General features: G+C 36.1%; 1 protein-coding gene across 5 annotated transcripts in view; it reads right to left on the minus strand.

The window, feature by feature from the left end:
- RYR2 (ryanodine receptor 2) overlaps positions 1–20,780 on the minus strand; it is a 449,981-nt gene that overhangs the window by 307,625 nt on the left and 121,576 nt on the right. For all 5 annotated transcript variants that reach the window (XM_085298277.1, XM_085298276.1, XM_085298275.1 and 2 more), the window contains exon 2: positions 18,710–18,829. In XM_085298277.1, coding sequence (XP_085154403.1) covers positions 18,710–18,829 — 120 coding nt within the window. The remainder of the gene's footprint in view (positions 1–18,709; positions 18,830–20,780) is intronic.

The following is a 20,780-nucleotide window of genomic DNA, read 5'->3' on the forward strand; positions in this document are numbered from 1 at the left end:
TTTCATTACCTGCCACTATTTATGTTTTAATAAAGTAAATACAAAATGCTACTTTAATTTAAATTCACCTAAAGTAACAAGCAATAAATAACATCCTAGTTTGCAAGGGCTTTTTCTTTGTTTAATTATTGATGCAAATGCATGAAATATTTTTAAGCTAACTTTTTARGAACAGGCCTCTACTTATTAATGTTGTCATTGCCATTTTTCTTTTGTAGTTACTTAGAGAGTAAAACAGTCTCTATAGTGCTAGCATTAGACCAACAGACAAATAATCGGATTCTCTTCAGAGCRTCCTTGTAATAGTAAGTCCTGTCATAATCTCGTATTTTACTAAGTGGGAAAGGGAGCACGCGCAGATCAYGGGCTGCGAGGTGGTGGTGTTTCTGCTTAGTAAACATGAGCACAATTTTCCATTCTAGAAAGCTTTGCCGAAATGAATTTTGCCAAACCTTACAGTTCCCTGTAAATTTTCCCCAATGGAGATTGACAGAYAAATAAGAATCTGAACAAAAACAAGAAAGATGTTCCTTGCAATGTGCTCCGACATTTTCCAAGGCAGGACCAGGTTTTCCATATCCATATTTGGCTATAAGCCAACCTTTCTTTTTACACACACTCCGAAACAACATTCCTGGTGTTATTACTATGGCTTCCTTTAAGATTTTTGATGACAGCCTATCTCCCACTTACACATACAACTGCGTGACCCTATCAAAACTTTTGCTACAAAACCTACCCTATAGGTCAAACGCTTTAAAATATGGCAGAGTCCTGCCTCATTTGTTGCAGTGATCAAACCAACACACTTGGGCCACTTCTTCTTCATTTACGTTCAAGAAAGCCATGAGCATTTTCTTCCCTTCCCCTTAAAACTGAGGAACGAAGTCCCAAAGAACGTTTTTCAGCTGCTCTTGCAGCCGGTGAGCAAAGGAGCAGGTTGAGCAGGCAGGGGGTCATAAAGGAAAGCTGCGTAAGATTGCTTTGCTTTAAGTAAGAGAAAAGCGCACCTTCCCCTTAGAGCTGAGCAACGTATTTGGCTCGGGGGCGTGCAGCTCCGCTCGCCCTTCGACGCAGTCCATTTCAATGGCAATTGCCATTTTTTAAAGCTGCGCGTTTGGAAGATGAGTTTTCAGACTGGCATACAGACACAGACTGGCGGTTCCCACTCCAAACAGCCCCCTCCAGAAAGCAACACCCTTCCAGATCATTTCTGAACACTCACTTAAATATGCTTTAAAAAAGATGACTTACACGTCAAAGCATAAAATAAAGATGAGGAAGAAAAAACCCTTACAAAGTCCTTGCCGATCTTCCAATTATCTACTGCATGGCTCATATTACCCTCAGAGAGGAACAGAGGAAAGTATACMAAAAATAAAAGTATTCTAGAGTATATGGTATTCTAATACTCCACGTATGAAAATACCTTCACAGAAATAAATTTCTTAATAGGTTTCAGTGTCCAGACTTGAGCACCTGCATACTGGAGAGGCTGCAGTGGGAATCTGTAGCAACGTCTGCCGTTTCCTCAGCCTTTGTCAAGGACAGGCCAGATCTGCAGACAAGAACTGGAGCGAATGCTTCGATAGACTATAAATACGTTATTAAATACCATAGGATTTTGAAGGAAACATTTTGCTACGTGTCTAACACCCACCCACCAGTGCACTTCTAAGGAATAGCTATGAAAAAAAATTCCTATAATTAGCTAGAAATTTTCAGTAGTTTAATGATAATCATAAATCCTTAACTTGACAGCACAACACAATTTACACATGAAAAAGATGATCACTGCTTGAAAGCAGTGTCTCAGTAGATCAAAATAACCATATTGATAATCCTCCACATTCTCTTCTGCCAGTTTTTATTGTATTCCTCTTTGCTGCAGTGTCTTCCTAAATTAAGACATACAAAAATGGTTCATATTCCCAGTAGGTTGGTTGGTTGGTTGGTTTGTAAAAGAATAGGCAATAAGGTCCTTGGACAGTCCAGAGAATCTACTTCAATTATTCTCTTCTTCCTTTGATCCAGAAGATCAGTGGAAAATTTTGCTAAACAATAGCAGAATTCAAAATCATTCATATTCAATTTATTTTACACAAAACTACAAAACTAGATTATATTTTAACGTCTTTTAACAAAATATAACTGGAAACTTCAAAAGTGAAAAGCAGCACCTCTGCTATATCTGAGTTTAAAACACTACTGATTTTCTGTTAGTTCTTGTTTTCATTTGATCGAATTAAATAACATAGAACTTTTGTCTAGATGATCCAGTCAGTCGTAATTGCAAACTAATATGCAAGTAGCTAAAAAAAAACAATTTGCATAGTGAATAAACTAGAAATAATATTTTAAATTTCAAAAGACGACCCAGTACTGCTAGAAAAATAAACAATAAATTACTATTAACTTTTTCTATTAACTCTTCATCATTGTTTATAAGAGCCCCTTATGCTCAATGAAACAAAACAGATTAACATAGTTAAATTCTTGTCTAGCATTTTTAAGACAAATATGTTACTTAGGTAATAGCTGTATTATTTAAGAAAATTTCAGAATTCCTTATTCTTCCTGTCCAGTTTAAGCGACACTTAATGTATACACTAACGCAATTTTCTGTACTAACGTGCAGTGAATTATGCTTTACTCCCTGACAAGCAGATGTGCAAATTAGATAATCATACCCTATATTAAAAAGGTGTTTTGAGCAAAGCTTTTGAAATGCTGTTTTAAAATATCTTCAACTCTAGTCCAACCCACAACAGAATCAGGGATACTGGATGTGTTCATTGCGCACCATTTCAGTTCTTACTGATTATTATTTACAAGCATACTATACTCCAGTGTGCTGGCAGCGAAAGCAAAAGGTTTAGACTCCAAATTCTTTCCTGCTGTTATTCTGATGAGCACACAGCACTAACAAGCCACAATAATCTATGACCTGCTCATATCAAAAAGACTGTGATCCTTCAAAATAAAAACTTGTCTCTCACAAATACTAGTGCAGAACTGAAGAATAATAAATATCATCTGCAAACACTATTCTGTTTCTGTTAATAAGCAACCTTACTTCAGCTTTCTCTTCCTAACTATTTGCAAACTGCCTAGTTGTTTTGCTAGGCTCATGTTTTGTTTTGTTTTTTTTTTCTTTTTTGGTCTCCTCTACCCAAATTGCTAATGAAGTAGATCTGCAGGTGTTTCACYTCTAACTATATATTAAATATTCACACATCAGTGCCTAAGAAGAGCACCTAACTAAGCAGTCTGATTTACAAAGCATCCACAGTTTGTATGACTGTCAAAAAATGAGATGTGGGTGTTCATAACTTTTGAGAAAATAGCACATTTATTAGATGCCTAACTGAGAATCTAGGTGGGAGGATTCAAAAATGCAATTTTAGAACAGAATTTAAGCAAAACAYCTGTACATCTATTCATGGGAACAGCCTGAAACAAACTGAACCGATCACCTATTTTAAAGTTACATTTATATTTATAAAGCCCCCTCTTTTTGGTAGTCCCTTTCACTTAAATGAGATAGGGGTTGGTGACAGTGATGAAATGCACCCAGTACTGCCAAGTAAAAGTACCCATTTCTGGGACCCTCTAGAGAAGGGCACGGCTTTCCATGTTTCCAAGCTTGTTATCAAAAAGACAGACCTAGAACAGAAATACACGGCTCTGCTGACTAGCCCTGTCAGCCAAATAAGATGAATCACATTCACCAAATCCCAGAACAGAAAAGACAGAACAGATTGCAGGTCTTAAGGTTTCAGCGCAACAAGAAAAGATAATTCAACAAGAGCATCAAGCTCCTGTAGGTTTATCAGTAGGAGACCACACAGTGGAGAGGAGACTAGGACAGGCACAGACAGCTACCGGTGGGACAGAGGCCAGATCCAAATCACTGCAATCACTTCATTCCCAAAGGCCAGCTCCAAGTCCTCAGCAGTTCCTTTGGACCATGGAACAGTCATCACCATCCACTATTCCACTCATCACCTGCATTTTAACTTATCTTGTTAATCTGGCCTACACAATTACTCGCTTTAGGTTTTTTGAAAGATTCTCCTCCCAGGGTCACGTTTATGAAGTTCCCCTACCTCACCCACATTTCTGAGTGCAGAACTCTCTCACAATGTTAGGTTTGACGYACACAGTAGCGAAAAAGTCTTGATACGCTTGGTATTATCATGAGCAGTTAACTAGTTTTCATCAGTAAATGAGTTAGCACAGCAGTAAAAACTGAAATCTTTTCCTGCTCTTCCTTCCAGGTAGCAATTGTCATCTGCTTCCAAAAGACAACGATACAGGGAGCATGGTCACACTGGAACAGTTCCTTAGTAAAGAAAAATGTTATCTACAACTTCATCTGCACAAACTGAAAATATAACATGCAGAGGGAAACTGTTTCTTGGCTTTTTTTCTCACAGTTCTAAAAATTCATATAAAATCTACCTCCACAGAGCTTTTTCTTATACAACTACATTTTTTTCTTATATGCTTGTAAATGAAGTTTTACATTAATTTTTCAGTTTTTGCTGTTTTGAAAAACTTCACTCCTGCATGCTCCTAAGGATCACGAGGCCAGTATGGACCTAGGTACCTGCTCAGAAATCCTGAGTTCTAATCCCTAGTATGATATTTACTTTCTTTTGGGATTTAGGGCCTCAYATCATCCTTCACTAAAAAGGATATATAAATAATGTTCTTCTTCAACCTCTCTTTCCCTGGTCTCTTTTTTAACCCTAAGTTCAACACACCTACATTAATGAGAGTTATTTCTCTTTTTTATTTGTTCTCTGAGAATTTAAAACTTTTAGCAATAGAAAAAAAGCGATGATAAGGAGCTACATACACTTCCCAAATTTCAGCCTCATTGAATAAACCAAGTTAATCAACTCAACAGACACTAGAATATACACAGCTGTAGTCAGAAGTTTAAATGAACATTATCTAATAGTATATCACCATAATGCAGTGTAAATCTGTTAATTTTAAAGGTAATCAGGAAAATTTCATGCTACTTAACCAAAAATCTCATAGGATCAACAGTGCACACATCCAAATTAAGCAAATATTTTTGTTCAACTTTATGCTGATCCAACAAATTCTACTTTGTTATGTTAATATTATGTGTATTGTTCAAAACTTTCCAGTTCCCTTTTGATTTTAGAGATTTTGCTGTATTTGTAGCTATTGCAATATGTAATGGAAAAAAATGGAATATTATTATTTGGGAGTATACTATTACTTCAGAAACTGGAAAGAATCAGCTAAATTACAATTCTCACCATATCAGAAAGCATGACCTTTATAAAAGACCCTTCTGAAACATAAAAGTGGACACTTAGTTTTAACTGCTGAGAATTTTATTGTAAATTTTCAAATATTCAACTTGTTCTTTYGTGCTTCTGAAATCAACAGTGGAACTGTATCATGAGGAAAATTGGTTTCTATCAACTCTTGCTGGGACAGGGGACAGAGTTTATACTCGTGAGTATAAACTTCCTACTTAAAGGGAGGAAGGAAAGAAGACGCATCATTTGAGCCCTTCTGAAAGTATCAGCCCTCTCTTGGACAAAACACTCAAAGCACAGAGGCTCTTTTCAGGCACTCGTATCAAAATCTTCTGTTTTGCTTGAGAGCTCCTATAATGTGCTAAAGCACCCGCAGTGCAAAATTCTGTTTTATCAGTAAAATTTTTACAGATTGCAAAATAAATCAGTTTTTATAACCAGAATAAATAATGTATAAAGTCTGTATTGAGTCAATTACTCATTCACAAGCTTAATAAAAAATTCTATTTAAAATAAATTAAATGCAATTGCCCACAAAAGTTGCAGTCTGTCCCATCAGGCACCGCATTACAGAAGCTAGGTGTGCTTCATTCAAATTTAGATGTGCCAGCCTCAACATAAAAATACATTTATATACATAGACACATATGTGCATATGTCTACGTGTGTGTGTGCGTGTATATATATATATACACGCACACACACACATATATAAAGTCAATTTAGCAAAATGAAAAGCACTTCATATCTCTTTTGCCATTCTTATGGTTATGTTTCTTGTAATGACAATAYGTCCATTCTGATTCAGGGTAGCTGTAATGTTCATAAGGCACCCCAGATTCTTTTGATCTGACTTACTTGATTAAAAATAATACCTATATCAAAAACATCACTTTTATCTTCAGTGGTACACACATTTACCTCTACAACATAATGCAAATTACTACAAATGGTATAGTGAAAGTTATTCACCAAAGAAACATACATAACATATATTTTTTATTTTGAAATTCTTAAAATCTTACAGAAACTTCAGCAAATATTTGGGTCGTGGATAGAAAGACTTTAGGAGTTATAAGAGTAGAACTGATACTATCAGACTGTCTGCTAGGAAATTCTTCATGGATTTAGGAATGCATGCTGTCCAGATTTTCACTGCTCACATGAAAAAAAGACAAAATTACTTTCAAACATACCTGTCTATTTAAATTTCAGCAAAATTTTGGAGTGGTTCTTCTAAATATACATGCATATATGTTTAGGCATGTATAAAGTCCCTCCATTAGTGTGTATGGCACTGCATTTGAGCGTACAATGCATGGTAAGYAACCCATTTAAAATGTACCTTTATTAACTATAAAAATTTAAAAAGGTTGGAAGATTAATTAGTGATTAATTGTTCAGCTCCCTAAAAATTCAAATTTTGTCCTTTTTTGGTTTTACATGCCCAAACATTGTGCGGCRCAATGAAGCACAGAGGGGCACTTGCTGAACGGAGCACTGCTCTAGGGGAAGGACTTGGCTTCTCCCCCAGCAGCTTGCCAGTGCAGGGGCCGCCACGTGCATTTCCCAGCAAGCGACTCGCAAGCCCCAGAAGTGATTTCTGCAAAAGGAAACCAAGCAAGAGGCTTTAAGATTAAGGGATGGTGAAGGAGGGTCTCAAGGAGCCGGTAAATGGCACAGGCTGTTGCTCTTTTCCTGCTACCCTTGAATACACATTCAAGGAAGAGGATTACAAGGTGCTTACAGGTACCACCCAGGTGTGCGACTCGCACTCATTTAGATCATTCACTACCCTGGAGTATCACCCTTAACCTTATTCAAACTCTTCCTTTTCCAAATTGTACATTTGAACACCACAAAACACATTAACTACAGTTTTAAGGCCCCACTAGATAAACRTTATGCATGATCACATACTATCTTCTACATGCATTCAACTTTATTTTACCAGGTTTTCAACTTTCACCTTAGAAAGCAAGGACATACTAAGCCTCTACTAAGGTGCACGTCTACACTGGGAGGATAACTTAGCATTTCAAATGCCTTTGTTTAGTATTACTCTATTTCCTTTTTTTTTAAGAAAAAAAGCAGGGGAATATTTTTCTCCAATTCTTGCAAATTTTCTTAAATAGTCACTGAACTCTTTTTAATTAATTCTCCTAATAAATCCACTTTTTTAAAAGAAAAATAGTACAATTCTAAAAAAATTGTGACAAAAGTTCCATGTATGTGAAAAAAAAATAACTTTAATGAAAATTACAGATGCATTATAGAGAAATAGAAATCAGCTAACCTCAGTGATAAATAAGCTGGAAACACCCACAAAAGGAAAGAAAGAACTCTTTTGCCATTTTGAGTTTATAAAGCAAGACATTTATAGCTATTAATCTGTACACATACTTGAAATGGTATCAGCCGAATGTGGGTCAGATTAATGCTTAGTGTAACTCCTACCATATTTATGCTGTAATTCTAATTCATATTTAGCACTCAGGATGTGTTAAACTTTATTYTTATAGTGTCAGCTTAACACACTTAAAATAAGATCTCACTGCAATTGTACTCCATCTCTACGGACTTTCTGACTGCCTAAAGTGAATAAAGTAGCTAAAGTCTAAATAAAAGTCATGTCCATTATGTTATGCAGACAGTTAGTAAAGACTTTGACTAGTCTGCTTTCTACACTCTTACCAAAATTTACCRAGTATCATCCATCCTCCAACAGAAACATCAGTATTTCATGCGGTGCATTACCAGAAAAGTAAGAAGCACRTCGTTTTACAATGAGGTAGTACCTACTGAGGCTGAAGAGAATAAATTTAGTTTAATGACATCATAGCTAGGTCACTACATGTACGAATATGTTTCTTTTCTTTTGATCATCTTTTATACATTTTTTCATCTCAAGCTAGCACATCTTTAATTCATTTTAGGGAAGATAGTGTGCAAGAAGAAAAGGCAAGTGACAAAGTCAGTTCATGTCGAATCACTAAGATGTTTGGCTGGCAACTGACTGTTTCTCACATTTACTATCAACAACTCATAGTCTTCCAATGGATAAAAAGAATTTCCTTACAATATTTTATGTGCAAATACCAAGCATAAAACAGTAACTTTCTGGGGGGAGGCAGGGTAAGGAGGAAGAGGAGAGCTGCAGAGAAAAGATGCCTGTGCTTTCTTACTGTTACATTTAATTTAGGAATTTGCAATTTTGCCGGCGTAGGCATTCAGAACATTTTAGCAACTGATTTCTGCAACAATAAAGCTATTTTTACAAAAGGGGAATGAAAGGGAAGGTGGGGGGAGTGGGAGAAGCAAGGAAGCAAGTGACTTTATCACAGGAATTAAACTATGTTTTTCTAAAATCTCCAGAACACCTAAGCCTGCAGCCGCRGCCACAGCCACCCTAAGAAGATCCCACAGAACCATCCGTCTCTGCAGCTACGAACACTAGATAGTTCCAAGGAGGGAATCCCATTTCATCAGGAATCATTCCAGATTTCAACTTTCTTGATTGGAATATCAAAATACGGTGTTGCAATCTGACTATTATTTTGCCCTATGATACTTGAGCTTTTTATAAAATAATCATGGATGTCAAATAAATAGCAACTGGAATATTGGAATATTAAAAATGACAGCTTAAAATAAGAGCAGTTTAAAATAAATGACTGTAACAGAACATACTGAATTAAGTTTCAGCATCTATTGTTCTATGTACAAAGTGAAAGCCTAAAATTAAAAGGAGAAGAGGGGGATGTTTAATTGAAAAAAAAATTTAAAAAAACTACTCTTAGAACAATATAAGAAAATAAAATATTTTGTAGCCTTAAATGGATTAGAATTAATACAGCAATTAGAATAAATCTAATTGTGAGCTGTTTTGCAATATAAAGATAACTAGAATTGTCTCAATTTTTGTTCCATCCAGAAAAACTCTCAGAAGGCAAGCTATGATCAAAAGAAACCATGAAGCACACCTTAGTCCACATTAGGATTTTAATTGTGTAAATACATATTTAAACAATAAAATATAATGCTTGTAGCCTATTCTTTTACATCTACGTATTTTTATTTTCCTTTGTTCACAGTAAAAAAAAATCCCATCCTCTACACAATTCTTTCTGGTGCTTTTTTCTGGCTTTTGAGCTGAAAACATTTTTTCATAATATTTTGATGATTTATTGTTGTGTGATATAATGCTTTTAATTTTTTTTTTACTTATTGATTTATTTTAAGATAGACGCAATATTTTCTTTCTAAATTTCTAAATCTCCCTATTGAAAGGGAGGTTTTCTCCCTAAAACTATTCTCACAAGTCAACATATATGGGATAGGAATTTGTATGGGAAGCCCTCAAATGAGGCAAAAAACATAGGTAAGAAATAATGCTATTTCACAAGATGTCCACATGTCTTTTCCACAGCAGTTTATTGTCTCCACGAACTTATAATTYACCCTCCAACAGTGCTGCCTGAAACAGACCTTGCACTATTCCACCTTACTCTTAGTATTAGGGCGGTAAACTAAAACCAGTTACAGTCACAACCGGTACTGAAAAGTAACTAGCGCTCAGGCAAGGAGTTTAATGGTGTTTTCAAACAATTTAATGGAGTTTTGACAATTTATAAAAATTAGAGAGCTGATGATCCTGAAGAGAGAAGAGAAAGCTGACCCAAAAATGGTAATAAAAGCATGTACGAAAATAAGACCCCAAATACAACGGTTGTTTCCTCTTACACTTTTATTACGYTCTATTTGTACTACCAGAAGAGCATACTACGTAAATACAGATTTGTGTGTTTGAGTTCTTCTGAAGAATTTTCAAACAGTAAATCCTATCCCAGCACACACATTAGAATTAATATTAGTATGACTGGACTACGAATGCTCTCCTAGGATGGCAAACAGCACTTGGCCTTCTCCCTCGTGCCTTTGATGATACAGTCCCCAGCAAGCTAAAACAGAACCAAATTTGCTTCACATTCAACTACACCGCAGAGTCACAGTTTGGAACTTGGTTATAACTGCGCTTCAATACAATACACATTGCRGAAAGAAATGCTGTATTACTGGAATTTACAATTTACTGAGTAATGGGAACTCAAATTATTTCTTGGCAAGCCCTTTCATATTTTACATTGCCCTGAGTGAAATATTTGTTTGCTTTTTAAGACCTCTAACTGTTCGTCTCATGCAAGTCCTGCACCTGCCTTCCTCTTTCGCAGTTTTTAATTAATTCTCCCACAGTAATCAAAATCAAAATCCCTCAAGCTGAAATATCCTGTCCTTGTCATGTCTTGTAATGATCAATACACACCTTAGCCATATAAATACACCAAAACTACTTAAACTAATTTATCTTAAGTTATCTAAAGCCACTTGACTGACAGCTGTTATTGATCTGGATTGCTGTTTCCATAGCCTTATTTATGACATGTTGCAAACATTGTATTGTGCAGCTAGAACTGGTCAGGAATTGGAGAAACATCAAGAAAAACTGAAGTTCCTAACTCTATGATATCATTAAAAGATTCAGAGGCAGGATAGAGGTGTTTGTAGGATTGCTAAGAGAACGCTGTAGCTGGCTTTCAATAGTCCAGTGACATTAATTTCCAATTTTTAATAACATGTTCTAATGGAAAGGCAATCATTTCGTATCAATGGTACGAAGAGTACAAATATCTGGAATATGAAACAATCCTCTTGTTCCTAAATATAATCTCTATATCTGGTTAGGAACAAAGAGTGTTCCAGGTCAAAACCATTTATTAGTATTACTCACAGAAATTCACTATATTTACAAGATTATTGTTTTCTGACAGGACAGAAAACTCTCTCATCTTCAGTTAAATAAAACATTATCTTCAAGCCCCTCCAGATCACCACCCCAAAAGCATCAGACTGGAGGTAGTGCAAAGTTACACTGCACACATCACCCCAACCCTGGCTTTGCAAAATCCTTGCGTTCAGTCATAGAGAACTGTAAAACTCATTATGGCTTAAAAATGGCATCTGAAAAGGCTGAATCAAAAAAAGACAGAGAGAAAAATGGCATCTTAAACTACTAATCAAARGAAATATTAGTAAGAACAGGCACTTGCGGCTCTAGCCTGCAAGCTGTTTCCCACAGTATTATTCCCTTCCTCCAGGCACTGCAGACAGGTCAATTCCAGAAAAGAAAACAGCCTGGAGGCATCAACGCAGTTCATGCATCAACTGCGAGTACTTCATTCTTACCTACAGATTTTTAAATTAACAGCAAACTTTGAGAAATGATCGTGGAAAAACAAACACACACCCAGGAACTGCAGGAACTGAACTCTGGCCCCCTGCATTTATGCACATCCTCTAACCCGATCACTTTTACACTCTCTGGCTCCTATTTTTTAATGCAAAACAAAACAATTATTCTTTTGCCTGTAAAACCAAGCAAAGCCCTGCTTGCAAWCGTACATTGCAACTCCTGTGCCAGTATTAGGAGAGTTATTAACAAAAGCCTGCACACTATTTGGTTGGCAGGCACGTTAAGACATGAAACACATCTTCAGCCCACAGACCAGTCCCACTTGCCCAATTTTAGCCTTCCAAACTATTTTTAAACTAGCACCTCTCAATTTACTGTYGCAATTGCTTTTGTTACAATAGCAAAAGACATTATTGCTTTCCCTGACTTTCAGAAAGGGCAAAGCTTYCTTAGGTTTCATGAGGAAGTAACAAGGAGGAAGAGACCAGAATCTCAGAAATCACCACCCAAATGATAAAAGCTCCAAGAAGTTTTAATAAACTTCTTTTCTTGCATTTCAGATATACTCAATACTAATTTCCACAAAGATGCATATAGAAGATTTATTTATTATTAGGTTGTTTTTCCTCTAAACTTCTGAGAGCCACTGGGYTAGGATTATTCACAAGAGTCTGCTGAGCAGGATTTAGCCAGACAGTGCTTAAAAATACTGAATGCAAAGTAAGAGTGTCATGATTTCAAGTGCTGAACATGGCTGCAGAGCCAATTTGACACTGCTGCTTTACATAACGTTTGTCTAAAGGACTTATTTCACATCAAGCGTTTGCACTTTCATGCGCTCTTAGCTTGAAACACACAGATTTAGGAAGCTGTCAGTTATTTCAGGTTTTCAGCTTCTCAGCTACATATCACCCAAATCAAAATCCAAAAGCCTGCTTTATAACTTCTCGGCATGTACCGCTGAACGCTGCCATAAGGCCATCAGAGAAAATACTGAAAATGCCAAGCTCTAGAGGGCTTAGCAGAATATGCCCCTGCGCAACCTTGTCATGTTCAGTTATACAAGGTAATAGAGCAACGCAGCAGGCGCTGCGCTTGTGCTCGCAGCGAACAGCTATTATTTGTGGCTTTCATCAGATCGCTAAAGGTTCAGCAAATAAGGACACCCACCCAAACGAGCTCCATCTATTCTGACTTTGCTCTGTGTATTGCTCTGCTGACTTTTCAAGATCTTTCTAAAGGTAGTTTTGAAGAGTTAGAATACTCGGAGAAGTCAAATAAGCTGTTTGCAGTGCTCAGCAGCCAGCCCCAAGACTTCAGCTTTAACACTAAACGGGGGGGGGGGGATCCATAAAGCAAAACCTGTCAATGATGCACRTGCAAAGGCATTGCTACAAACAGAACGCAGAAGTCCCTTTCTCTCTTAAATAGATAAAAAGCATCATGCAACAGCAGCAACTCTCCCTTTTCCTAGGAACGGTACTAAAGAGGCCAGGACTCAGAAGCTAAATCACAGCAAACTGACAGTTTTCTCCACAGCCTGCAGAACGCTCCCAAAACCAATTACAGGATTGTGCACCGTGTACCTGACCCCTTACATCACGTTGCTGTTTTCACAGCAGTATCTCAGGCAAGATTTTCCAGTGTAATACCTRCTCCTTTTTATATTTTAGTCTTTAAACAATGAGAGGACTGAACAGCTACTGGAATATACAGTTTTAAAGGCATATTGATTTAATAGGATTTCCAGTTTTTTTTTTTCATTTATTTTATACCAGAGGTTTCATACTCTAGATCTGTTCCATTGCATGAAAAGCATACATTGCCATATTTTTTAAATGAGAGACATTTTGTTATTAAAAAAATTGCAAATTATAAATTAGGCAGTAAAGTTACAATTCATATTAGTTAAATTGCACAAATTACCTAGCTTTAAGTTCAGTTTCTTGATTGGATAGCTTATGTTACTGGTGGTGTGAAATGCAAATAATTAATATTAAAAATTAAATGAGCAATTTGAAATTTATATCTTGTATTGGTTAGTTGATAACACAGACATAATGTATATATATATGTGTGTGTATCATATGTACTTCTCTTTTGCACAGTACCACGACTTGGAGCACTGTGATAATATAAATAACAACAGATAGTAAATTAACATTCTATCTGAGTTTTTAAAAATGTTGGCTTCCTTCTTTCTTTCTTAAAGCTGTATTAGCTCCATATGAAATAAATTCAGCAGTGAGCAATGTTTGCATTTAAAACACAGTAACTAAACAAAGTTTTTCTTCTTGGTCCAGAAACTTTGCTGTATGTAGCTTTTAGCCAATTACATTTCTACCTAAATAGATGCAAATGATTCCACATGTAGAAAGTCCATTCTGCTAACGTGAGGAATTCCAACTATCTCAAGAAATGGTAAGAATGGAAGATGGTCACCATTGAGCAAGACAGTGTCCAAAAAGAAATTAATATTTCACAGAGGAATATCAGCGCTAGATTGCATTCTTGTGCCTGCTTTTGAGCAAAGATGCTCTTCAGCGAGAACTTGAAATTTAATGTATCACATTCATTTYATCTTAAGAAATAATTCTTTTGCTTTGGGGGTTTACATCCAAGAATCACAGTCAAGTCTGGTAGATACAGCTATGCAGCTGCATTTAGGCTCAGGATTTGTACAGGCCTGAAAAGGAGCAAAAAATTAATCCCAAATATGCAAATAAATAAATAATTTCAAAAATATATTTTTACATATATTTGTTTATGTATATTATGAAAATACATCTCAATGTTTCTTCAGGAAAATGCATTACATTATTTACAATGCTTCCCTACATACCCATTTTAGTAGGGAAGAATGAGYCAAAGAACCAACTCTTGTCAAATCTATGCCTATAAAGATTTTCTCTACCTATGTCTTAATTACGTATGTTAAGTAGGGCAATTAATGTGTAAATATGCATAAATTTATTAACAACTCATTTAAATTATTAAAAACAATTATCTCAGTGAACGTCTGCTAAATGGAGTCCTCTGAACATTTACATAAGATTAAGGGCTATCTTAGCCATTAAATAAGCACATTTATTTTGGCAACATGTCATAAAGACAAGTAAAACTGCCTTTGAGGTGCAGGTACAAAGTCCTGCCAAAGTCGCAACAGGGTTTTTTTTTGGCTTTTTTAGAAGGAAGCAATGTAAACATTAATCATGAAAAAGAAAAAAAATACTGTATGTCGAATTCCCAGAATGATCCACTGCAAGCAAAGGCAGGCAATCTAGATTCCACTCATCACAGTGAATCAAATTTAAAAATACTTAGTACTTCATTATGTCAGTAACTGCTGGAAAAGCATCTACTTACATTCACACACTAATGGACACTGTGGGCTTATTTATACACTGGGATTTATGCAATCAAAAATTACACAGCACAGGTCCTGTTTCTCAGCAGGAGTCAGAGAGATTAATTATCCTGGCCACTGAGAACATGCTTAAGTGCTTGCTGCACAAGCCAAAAAAAGAAAGCAGTCCCTGCCTTCACATCTTATACTCACTCTGAAAAACAAATGAAGTTAAATAGTTTTTTCTAAAAGAAAATATTCAAAGCTATTTACATCTGCCACTCATTTTTATGGGGTTATGCTCAACATCAGTCAGCTCTTGTGAACTTTCTGGGAGATGGGAAATTTCAGGTGACCCAACTTCTGACTTGCATCTGAAGACAAAACACGTTCTGCTRTCTTTCTCCAGGTCCTTTTATTGACCTATTATTGGGAGTAGATCATTGCRTTTGCTCTTAATATAACAATTGAGATAACTGCATTTGCTTTACCAACTGAACTGCCTTCTTTGATAACCCTGTTAGAAGGAACCATCTTCCAGCTGCAACAAGCAGGAGGCTGAACCACACAGCTCTAGCTTCCAGGAGAAATCAAGGTACAGGAGTCACAGCCATGCCTTTTTCCTACGTTCTTATCTAGGAAGCTTCTATATGGATTTTKTCTGCTGACATAGACATTTCTTGTCATATTTGACAGCCACACTTGTCTGCTGCCTTGCTTGTGCTGCACAACCATCCTTCTCCACCTTCCCTTCTCCCCACCTCTTTTCCAGTCCAGCCACCTACTCAGGGGCAGCAAAATGTTAAGAGCGYAACAAAAAACAATCTAATTTTAAAATGTAAAAAAATATATCTCACTGTAATCTCTCACTGAGATCATAGATCCTGTCTTAATAATTAAGTGAGGTTCTTCCACACAAGGATTTAAGGATTTAAAAGTAAAGCAAATGTTGATGATACAAAAATCACCCACTGGCCAACTTCAGAAAAAGAGGTTTATGTATGCTGTGGCTTTTTTATGACACCTATCTTTAATTTTCTTCTTTTTACTTAAGAAACTAAAATCGCTGCCTTTTTTCCCCATAACTTTGCCAAGTTTCGCCCAGAGAGGCTGTGCCATCTCCATCCTTGGAGGATTTCAAGACCCAACTGGATAATGCCCTGAAAAACCCAGTCTGAGCTCAGCATTGGCTTGATTTGACTCTAYAGAAGGCTTCCCAGAAAAGTGAAGGAAGTGGATTCTGGAAAGAGTTTTGAAGTTTGAATGGATGTGAACTGAATACAATGTTCATTACAGTGTTTGCTAACTTAGCCCAACTATTATCGTCAAAGTTTTGTTTCTGTGATACTTTCAAAATCTGTTTTCCTACAATGCTGATACAATCCATATAATGCTCCAAAGAAATAGTTGTGCTGTAGATCCTCACTATGCCAAATACATTTAGTTTAAAAACATTTCATCATGTGCCATCCAGTGTTATGGTCCTAACAGGATAAATGCTAATAATCATTAGTTGCCAAAGCGTTCTGTCAACATATGTCTTCTAGATGACTGTTATTTTTGCGTGTGAACTATTTAATGATTCTACAGCAAGAAAGTGCACATGAGTAGGCTGTGCTAACAAGATATGAATTACGTTACCAGGATCCACTTCTTGAAGGGTGCTGAAGGGTGCAAGAAACTCTATTAGGGATCTTCAAGAATATAAGCACAAGGTGAATAGAAAGAGTCTTGGAAGCACAATGACAGGATGATACCAGAGGTCCCAGTGGTATAAACAAAAGTATAAATGGTGAATTACTAATCACTAAAGAAACGCAACCTGGAATTCTGCATAGAACCAATTTTAGGGCATTTGAACCTGTACAGAATTGTGTAACAACATATTGCCACTGTCCATGACTGAACAAGACTATCTTTTGGTTTTTACTTGACTGCAACAAAACTAACTAGCATCTTTGCTTCAGGTTCAGGTATACAGAATTGATCACTCTGCTACACTGTACTGCTATTATAAGTATTTTTTTATAACTATTATGTGTGTTGGCCTACTGCCAATTATTACYATCTATAACCAGTGCTTGGTTTGGTACCTTGTGCTTGAGCCTCGCTGTAATTCAGAAGAAAAACTTTTTTCCTTGGCCACTGATGCTTTCACTAGAGTACATCATGACTCCATGACACCTAAAAAATACCCTTATGGACATTCAGGGWAATGTTTTCTACTAGCTCAAGAACTCTGCTGGAACCTTCTTCAAAGTATCATATGTCCCTTTTGATATTTTCTATGATCTTTCTTAAATAATACAAAATGTTGTACGGACACAGACATTGAAGAGAAACCCATTTTTACTTACTCTAACAGTCAACTTTGCTTTACAGATTTTGTAATTTTATGGCGCTCTCAGTATTTAACCCTCCAAATGATTTCAGATAAGCTCATCCCAGGAACTGCCAACTCTTAAAAATTATAACTAGGATGAGCCACACGTCGTTCTTTTTTCTTTGCTTTTCTTCTCAGAGCTCAYGCAGGACAAGCAGAATAAATATTGCCTCAACAAGCACCCAGAAAAGGCAGCATTAATGAGAAAGTATAGGAAAGTGATTTGAAATTTACACCATCCCCCTTAAAGACAACAACGTTCAGGAGTTTTACATAGTAAAAGAGACGCTATAGATTTGATATCCAAACTTACTACGTGACAATAAATTCATTAAACAGATTTTTCTGGCCTTACAGGTGACTAGCACCTAGTTCCATCCTGGAACATTTTTTACTGTTAAAAAAGATTCACTTAAAATGGAGCAGCACAAATGAATTCATCAAGATCTCTGTTATTACAATGAATCATTAATATCCCAGTGAAAAATTTATTGCGATGAATAATACATTCAAAATGATGAAACACAGAAAATGAAGCATTACTCTGCAATGTATCAGAGAAAATTAAAGTCATGTTATGGAATCTGGCAAGCTAAAAAAACAATTTTGGTATTAAATCTTTCTAGATGCATTACTTTTATTTAATTCTCTCACCAAACATTTATATTTTATTTAAAGAAAAAAATATATATATATATGTTAAGCAACAAATATTTTTCCTGTTGAATTATCAAGAAGTCCAAGTATACTCACTACTTTAATCACAAAATCAGTTCTGCACTCAGAAGGTCAATTTTTGTCTTCGATAACATTTATTGGAGCAYATGTGACTGCAAAACATATCCCCATGTGTTACACCAAATAGCAAAAAAAAWTATTTTTTCAAGACACTGTATCTATTGTATAGCATCCTTTAAGAGATTAGACAAATTAATCGATCAGATGAAACTTCCTTGATATTTGCACCATCATTCTGCTGGGCTGGGAAATTAGAAGAATTTAAAGTAATAACCATGTCAAAGCAAAAGGCCCAGAATAAAAAATTATCACAGGTGGAATAGTCTCTTCCATGGTCTTCAAATGAGCACAATCAAATATGTATTTGTGTTGCAACACACAAAAATTGCCCTGTGAGCACAGCTAGATTGTGGCAACCCAAATAATAAGCACGCTCTTCAGACAGGCTGCTTCTACTAGTCAGTCTTCAATGGTGGCTCAAAACAGAAAGCACAGCACTAGTCCAGCCAAAGGGCCATGACAAATCAGGGATTAAATTTCAAAGGGGGATTAAAAGAAAAAATATATGGTTGATAAAACTTAATTTCTCCATTCTCCTAGATAGACCTGTGTATACTACATCGAAGTAGGCAATATTATAACTGTGTCCTTACTTCATTCATGCTATTTAAAATAGTCAGTTGTACCTTAGAATTTGATGTGGATTCCAAAAAGCAAAGTCTGTTGCCAAATCCTTCCGCTGCAAGACACAGTTTCTGTTGCTCCTTTTGGACAGTTGCAGTGCACTGCAGAACCACTTCATCATCCTAATAGATAGCAGAAAAAAAAATTAACAGTGGTTATGCTTTTTACACAAGAAGATTTCAGGAAGCGTTTACAGAGTCAGTGCTAAAATCAGGTTATCCACAAACACAAGCAGAAATGAATCCCAGCATGATTTTCGTTCTCTAAATTGAGAAGGTAGGCAATTCAATGAAAATAACTGTAATACCTACATGTGTGCCTTCTTCTGTTTGCCTATCTTCATAAAAAAAATCAGCACTAATGTATGAGATGCAGATGTTATGAACTAAATTATTCTAGTAATACAGCAAAGATGATGTCAACAATCCTAAAAAAACCTGGAGCAGATCCTTATTTAAATTCCAATTCTATAAAGTAACATACCCACAAGCTGAAGAATTTGTTTGCATAAAAAAGACTTAAGTAATAACAAAGTAAAGTTTTGCTGCAATGAGCCTATTTTCTAGGAAAGCTTCTCCTTTTAAGAATCCTACAGAAATATTAATGAATATATGACCCTGTGCATCTTGCTCATTTATTTATGAAACAAAATGACAGTTTCCAATAATAAATTTCACATAAGCAATAATGAAAAGCTCTTATATAACACTGTAAATAAAAAGTAATATAATAAAATTGTGGGATGAAGAATGTAACTGAAGCAAAATGAGTATGAAACTGCATTAAGAGATTATAATAGTGCATGCATGAAAGCAAAGCTTATTTACCCCCAAAAAATGGTTTTTTATAAGCAGCTGTTTACACAGAGGCATTCAGAAAAAATCATCTGCATTAAATAMATGCCTGAATTTAAAATGAACTGAGTGATTTTAAAGTAAAATGAAGGCACTAGTAAACACTCTTTTTTAATTAGATTGGCCTTTTATTTGGCTTAATTTAGTTCACCCTAGTAATTAAACTAAACTGAAGTTTATTTAATTCTGAAAAGAACACCTGCAGAAAAGATTAAATGGAGTTTAACCAGTCAYTTTAAAAATTAATTCATGTTCCCTTTTTTAACTGTCCTCATGTAGTAAACCCTAACCCTAAGTTTAAGTCAACCATTTTCCTTGTACACCAGCAAAAGTGCCTGATTTGCATGTTCCTTATGATTCAGTCTGTTACAGAGACAAAAAGCAGTAACTGCTTCCACGCAGACATTAAATCCCCCAAAATGTTGTATGTGCAGCTTACAACATACAACTGTAATTATGTAACACGCTAGTACACAGCCAGCTACGCGACAGCGTCAAAGCTAGAGCCTGCACATCATACGCTTAGATGTACCTGACACGACTGAAGTAAAGAATGGGAATTCTTGTTTGCAGCAGCAAACACTTCATCATYGCGTTCACTGCTCAAAAACTTTCATCTTTATGCAAAGCTGGGGTGTATGCACAGCATGAAACCAAGACCTTCTGACTATCATGTCTATCTGCCTGCGTGTACTTCCAGGGCTTGTGCTAATGCATTTTACATGACRGCATGGCCTCTGACAAAATTTACAAGTTTCTTGAAATATTTTAGTGGGAATGAAAAATCCCCAAAGGCTGAATAAAGGAGCTAGAATTGTWAAGGGATCTCCTGTGCACTCTTTGTAAAAGTAGAATCTATTAAAATGCGTTTCTTAGTACTTCAGAGCTGGTTCTTTTTTCCTAATCTTAATTCCACTTGATTCAAATAAAAGTTTATCTCAAGGTTAAAATAGTAGTGTTAGATTGTAACCATATAAATACAATCTCTCCCTCCTTTTCACCTTGTTCCTTCTTCCTAAATAACCATACAGGCAGAACGGCAACCCCGCTCACCACGCCACCATCGTGCGTTGGGCTAGAATCCCCCCCCAAAAGGGTCACTGGGGAAGATGCCAGCATGGCACTCCTCCAGGGCCAAAGGCAGACAAAACAGTAAGACTACTTTCTACTGTAATCCACCATCTTTAGGAAAATAACGCACTTTTGTACTACCCCATTC

The sequence above is a fragment of the Rhea americana genome, unplaced genomic scaffold, assembly GCF_003343005.1.
Source record: "Rhea americana isolate MKP2758 unplaced genomic scaffold, rheAme1 scaffold_137, whole genome shotgun sequence".
Lineage (NCBI taxonomy): Eukaryota > Metazoa > Chordata > Aves > Rheiformes > Rheidae > Rhea > Rhea americana.